Genomic DNA, 6,951 nt, shown 5'->3' with positions numbered 1-6,951 from the left:
TTCAAAGTAGCCCGAAAAAATGAATGCTTTTTTGGTTGATTTGAAATATTGTGCTTTTCATATTCCTCTTTGTTGTACTAAATAAGCCCATTCGCTAGTCTGTCACATGGTTATGAGGACGCAGTACAAACTTGCCCTCTGCGTTACAGTGAAGAATTAGAATATCTCCCACCACTCCGCGAATTACATGTGATGCGTTTTGATGGCAGCCCTCCTCTGGATGATCAAGGTACTGTGAGTATGGCAGCTCTGGAACTCCTCTTTACACAGTGAGAAAATTCACATTATATTACCAATGTAATTTTAGGACCTATATACTCCATATTGAGTTCATATAAATAAATCACTGATCTTATCAGGAATAAAATTTGTGTAAAGGAAAAATGACATCTAAGGAGTTTATTTGGGCTTCTCTTCCACGCTGTAGAGATCATGGCGACGTTGGCTATGAATTGGTATTTGCTGACGGATATCAGCGAGGTATTGCAAGTCTGAAAAAAAGAAATGAAGCATAAGATAAAATACATAGTACTGTAATGGTTAAATGGCACAGTCAGCCTTGTATTGTTAAAGAGAACTTTTCGTACAAATATCTGTCAATCAGTTCTGTATTTAACACTTTTGGGACTGTCAAATCCCATTGTTCCCAATGGAGAGCCATGACTCATTCTTCTGGCCTCTATATCATTACAGGACTCAGCAGTTGTGTATGGGTCAATGGAAGAAGCCATAGCTCATGGCAGAGGACACAGGCATCAATTTATTTAAGAAGTGTTGAATTCTGAAGGTTCTGATGAATGATAGAACACTGTAATGCGTTACAGGTTGCTGACAGGGTCTCTTTTAGGCAAATTATATATACAGTATCTCACAAAAGTGAGTACACCCCTCACATTTTTGTAAATATTTTATTATATCTTTTCATATGACAACACTAAAGAAATGACACTTTGCTACAATGTCCCACGGTTGTCCGGGACTCTCTCTCCTGATTGGCTGAGATACAGCTGGGGCGCCATTGGCTCCTGCGGCTGTCAATAAGGAGAGTGAGGTTACGTGTCTAAATGGAAACAAGGAGCTACAGCTCGGCTTGGGTGCCCCGACGAGGGACCCTAGAAGAGGAGGATCCAGGCTGCCCTGTGCAAAACCAACTGCACAGAGGAGGGAAGTATAACACGTTTGTTATTTTTTTTTAAATGAGACTTTACAATCACTTTAATATCTTCAGAACAGTAGCAAGTGAAGTTTTGCAATTAAGTTTAAATAATAATTAATCTGGGAGGCAATTTTTTTTCTCAACAGATCTGGAGATCCATTTTAAAGAGAAAGTAAATTTTCTTTACTGCCTTTTACCTAAAATCGGTAAACCTATAATAAGGCTTACCGATAGGTTGGGTAAATATTTCCTAAACGTGCACCATTTAGGAGATATTTAAAATACATGCAGCCAGTGACATCACTGGTGCATTCGCTCTGAAGGAACGGCCACCTGTGTCGTTACTTCCGAGTCCTGGGCCATGAACGGTGGCTCACTATAATAGAAAAGCTCATCACAAATCCAGCAAAGTCACACCAATATTTCATCAACTCATGTCAAATAAATAAAAGGTCCAACAGCCTGGCAGATACGTTTTGAGTATTGTCCTCTTCTCCAGAAGAGGAAAATCCTCGAAATGCGTCAGCCAGCCTAATGGATCTCCATTTCGGTGACATGAGTTGACGAATTATGGATGTGACTATGCTGGATTTGTGATGAGCTTTTTTTATTATAGTGAATTTGTGAGTACAATACTTACCACTTTTTATTTAATAAATATTTGGGCGTAAGATAATGTACTAGGTCGGTGCGCCCTGGGTCTCTCTTGTTTGGGATACAGGGCGCACTGACCTAGTGCATTTCCCCTGTTCGGGAGTTCTGCTGCCACCCGAACAGGGGGGTGTTCGGCCCATCCCTAGTTACTGGTCAGATCGCCAGGTTAAAACAAAAGAAAAAATGCCAAGGAAAGGAAAAGGAAACCAGCCACCACATCTAAGGATTGGTAGGCTGCAATATAACGTTTCAGGTACACTTTACCTTGATTATGACAATGAGAGACTATAAGGAATATTTTGTATATGTGTCACTGGTAAACTGGTAGATTAATACTTTGGCAAAAGTGAGTCTGTAAATGTGCATCATTCTGGAGGATCCCAATATCTCACACTGAGAACAGACATTCTTTACCTATATCTGTGGAAATGATGGTTTCATCTGCCCCAGCCTTAGTAACGACTTCTCCCCTGAAAAACACCAACAGCTTATAGTCATATCAGATTTCTTGTTCAATGTCTTCTCTGTTAACAGCTTATATGCAAAAGTAAAGCCTCGTACACACTAATAGTTTTTTTTTCCTCCAACCCAGAGGGTTACAGCTCAGGCTGGAGCCACTGTACTAACAATATGATGTTAGTACAGCTATCTCCCCTGCTGTGCTATTGTGTTCTGACAGGGGGACAGCCCCCCGCCTGAACACTCTGGTCAGCGCTCTAAGCCATTGCCTAAGATCACTGATTGGTGAGCCGATCGGCAGACCTTTTCAGACTTGACCCTTCGCCATACACGGGCTAAATGTCAGCTGGTTTCTATTAAACCGGCAAATGTTGCCCGACATTTAGCCTGTGCGTACTAGGCTTTAAACTCAGAGTATTAAACTTATGGTGAGATAGTGTACAGAGAGGAGGGCAGAAAAGGCAAATGGGGAAACCTGGCTACGGTTATTCTGACAGCTGAAGACCACCATTGATATTGGCTTCTTCACTGTTATGTATTCCTAATCAGTATACAGGGAGTGGTTGCTGGACATTGACCCATACACATGTTTATTGATGTCAGTGGACACGCAAACCCTAATTTCACAAACTTCACTTCATATCAGTTTTTAAGAAGAGGAATCGGTCATACCCATGATTACTTACAGGGAGATTAATACAGTAAAACCTTGGATTGCGAGCATAATTCGTTCCGGAAGCATGCTTGTAATCCAAAGCACTCTTATATCAAAGCGAATTTCCCCATAAGAAATAATGGAAACTCAGATGATTCGTTCCACAACCATTTATTCATAAATCCTTCAGTTTATAGTCCATATAAAAAGATTATAGCATTGCGATAGGTTATATAACCATAAAATGTCCATCCACTAATAGCCGCTTCCACAAGGGGATTAGAAGCAAAATCCAGTAGGAGCTACAGAGTATCAAAGAGAAGAAAGGCGCCTCTAAGTGTAGCAATATGGTTCCATTTAATAAAGGTACAACATTTAGCAACTCACATGGTTGATGAATAAAACAGGCACATCTAAGTATGCAGGCATCCGGGGTAAAGCTGTCCACATGGACTATCTTCTGCACCGCCGGCTGCCAGTCTGTAATCCTGACCGGGAAGACCACCCTGCAGTAAAGGGATCTGAAAGCGAGGGGCAGCATGGAAGGGATGACGTAGATGGCGGTGAGGAGGATGGTCTATGTGGACAGCTTTAGCCTGGATGCCTGCATACTTAGATGTGCCTGTTCCAATCATCAACCATGTGAGTTGCTAAATGTTGAACCTTCATTAAATTTAACCATATTGCTACACTTAGAGGCGCCTCTCTTCTCTTTTATACTCAGCTGTGACTTGAGGCTACTTGTATATCAAGACATCGCTTGTAAACCAAGTCAAAATTTATTTGAAAATTTTGCTTGTCTTGCAAAGCGCTCTTAAACCAAGTTACTCTCAAACCAAGGTTTTACTGTATAGGCCTGTTAAGCCAGCATTACCATGCATGAGCGATTGAATATCTGTAAAGTACATATGGGTTGGTTCACACTAAGAATCACACACTGTGCGTTCTTGTGCAATTCACATGCAGTTCTATACAGTACGAAATCGGATTTCTCATATTGGACCGTCACTGCAACCAGATCACATGATACTTTCTGTGCCACAGATTGGTGCGGGCAAAAGCACTGCATTTGTGACTTGCATTTGGGGTGTCATTAACTTAACATTGATACCTGCTGCATTTCACAACTGCAGTGCAATAAAGATGCTTAGGGTTTCCAGCACTGCATTCTGGTGTGAACTGTCCCTCAGATGAACTCTTCTGCACCCCAGTAGCCCAAAATTCCAGACTGCTGTATGCTGTAACCAGAAAGTTCTGATTCTTCCTGGCAGTGTTGTGTGTTGGTGTATGTTCATCAGTGCCAAAAGGAACTTTTAGGGGGGGGGGGGCAAGGTGTGCAAAAAATGCATATAAAGTTATGTGCAGGCAGCAATGCAGTGCTGGGGATCTGATGGCACTATGAGGCTTTTGATAGGTTTGATTTTCAGATGATGGACTACATACAAACCAGAGTTCCCACTATCGTGTGTGACACTACTTCCCCCAAATAAATACACTACTTCCCCCATCCTGAGCACTGCCAGTCCGCAGAAGAGTACACTATGAATGAGTTTTTCTGGAACCAAATAAATATATCATGATCTTCAAAAAGTTTTAAATAAATATCTTAATTATCTCAATCATCCAATACCATTTTCCTCAGACTAAAAGATTTGCACCTTGTGCTGTATACTTTGAAAAACTAACAAATAACTCTAATTACGATTTTCTTTTCTAAACGAACATCAGATTAACTAATAAAATTTAGTTTATTTAGATAGGAAACCAGCACAATTTTCCATCCCATGCCTTCAAATTTTCCTCATCACTATGGCTAAAAAAGAACATGGAATGAAACCTGCTAATCAATAAAATATTGAACAAATGTTTAAAAAAAAAAAAAAAAAATTTCAAATGTAACACTATCCGAGCATCGCCACCTTGACTCTATAGATAGGATGGAAAATCTGCATCATTTTACAAAGTAAGGCTCCTCTCTGTCACATTCTGCCATATAAAAGGTAGATGAAAAGGTAATTCTTGAACAGAAGCTGTACTTTAAAACACAGATCTGCGTATTTAGATAGACCCCTCTTATTCCAATGTACTGTAGATACTAATATAACATCCAGGTAGCTCCTCTACTCTTTCCACCTGCAGCCACTTTCTCCAGCCTGTGGCCCTACTTACCATGGACTGACCACAGTGCTGTGTCCCCAAGCTATATAGGAAGATTTTTCATCTCTGGCTGGAGACACCGTAGCAACGTAGACTTGGTTGTCCAAAGCCCTAGAAGTAACAAGACAAGATTTACTGATTTTATTAAATTTTCTCTTTTTATTTATCCACAGTGGACTCATATTGCCCTTTCCCCTCCCTGCATGCAACCATAAACACAAATGGTAAGGTCTTGTTTATCCATTTCCAATCCTCCCCTTTCATTTACTTCAAAAGTTACAGATATTAGGCAACAGCCACCAAGCATGTGGAAATTTTACTCCAACGACTTTTAAAAGTAAGGCAGCATTAGGGAGTCTTTCACGTCTTTATTTACTGAGGAAGGGTAACACTGCGGGCTCTGGCTGTACTTGGGGAAAACAACAGCGATCTGCTAGAAAAATCCATCTCCGCCATTATAACCTTCTCAACCAAGCAAGCTTGGCCAAGGATTTTCAGTCAGGGTCATGGAGGGAACTATAAACCTACAGATGGTCCCTCATTACTTTAAAGCGGAGTTCCACCCTGGATTTGTTTGTTTTTTTTTTAATACCCCCGGGACAGTCAGGGCTAGTGCATTCCACAATGGCTAGCCTCTGATCTGTCCCGGGTTGCATTTACCTGCAAGACGAAATACTTACCTTGCAAACGTCTTGTCCAGCGCTGCCATCTCAGATGTGGGCAGCTTGAAGCCAGCGCGTCCTCTTCGGCGTCTTCTTCCGCCTTCTGTGGTCCCACGATGCTCTGCGCCGGCCCCGACGTCACTTCCGGGTCGCGCGCGTCACCCCTCCACAGCTTCTGGGCATGCCCAGAAGCTGTTTAGAAGGGGATGACGCGCGCGACCCGGAACTGACGTCGGGGCCGGTGCAGGCGCAATGATTCCTGGGAGCGATGACGTCCAGCTCCCAGGAATCATTGCAGAGCCAGGAAGTGACGACGGGCCGCGGCCGAGGAAGGAGGAAGAAGGAAGTAAGGTAAGTATATTTTGTTCGCTACGAGGTAAGTAAAAAAAAAAAAAATATGCGATTATCCATTTCTTTTTCAGGTGACCCGGAGCGAGAAGATGGAGGTAAGTATAAAAATAGGGTGGAACTCCACTTTAAGGATCTCAACTGTTTGTGTTTGTTAATTTCCTCAAAGTATTTAATTCCATGAAACATAAAGCTAACTAAAGTGTAATACAATTCCTTTTATATTTACTAAAAACTATGTAGGGTAAGGGCCTACCGTACAAATTGAACAGATAGTATAGGTAGACCTTCACAGTTTTGGTACCTCCAAAAGAGTTTATTTAGAGACTGTAATATGTATGACCAGCTTACAATTATTTTAATGGGATCTATTGGCACTTTTCCACTGCAAGTACCGGCTCGGCTCTACTCGGCCCTGCTTGGCACGGTTTGCTTTTCCACTGCTGGTACCGAACGGTTCGGTACGGTACGGTATAGGTTTGGTTTTCCACTAAAGTAGTACTAAAGTTAAGTGGGTGGGATAACAACGAGGTGGGTGGGATTCTCTGACCAATCAGTGGCTAGAAGTGACTGCATGCAAAGGATTGTGGGATATGGTACCAGTTATGGTACCTGTTGGAACCACAATCGAGTAGGTACTGTTTTTTCAGAGCCGCACCATACCGTACCGTTTGGTCCCATGCAGTGGAAAAGCGCCGCCGTACCGTACCGTACCAAACCGTTCCGACACTAAACCATGCGGTACCAGCAGTGGAAAAGCACAAAAGCGTGCCGAACCTTTCGGTTCCATGCAGTGGAAAAGTCTTTACCTTAATAGGTTGATTGTATAGTGTCGCTTTGAAGGCTGGCTAAAGCTTTAA

The 6,951-nt window shown here is 42.1% G+C and overlaps 1 protein-coding gene across 1 annotated transcript in view; it reads right to left on the bottom strand.

The window, feature by feature from the left end:
• Positions 1-275: 275 nt before the first annotated feature.
• Positions 276-6,951, bottom strand: part of NIT2 (nitrilase family member 2) — a 30,053-nt gene continuing 23,377 nt past the window's right edge. The window contains exons 8-10 of the mRNA XM_082245509.1: positions 5,094-5,192; positions 2,225-2,280; positions 276-491 (exon numbers count right to left, since the gene is read on the bottom strand). Coding sequence (XP_082101635.1) covers positions 400-491; positions 2,225-2,280; positions 5,094-5,192 — 247 coding nt within the window. The 3' untranslated portion in view covers positions 276-399. The remainder of the gene's footprint in view (positions 492-2,224; positions 2,281-5,093; positions 5,193-6,951) is intronic.

This window comes from Pelophylax lessonae (assembly GCF_965119305.1).
Source record: "Pelophylax lessonae genome assembly, chromosome: 2".
Lineage (NCBI taxonomy): Eukaryota > Metazoa > Chordata > Amphibia > Anura > Ranidae > Pelophylax > Pelophylax lessonae.
The sequence above is the reverse complement of the archived record's forward strand: the minus strand, read 5'-3'. Positions and strand labels throughout refer to the sequence as shown.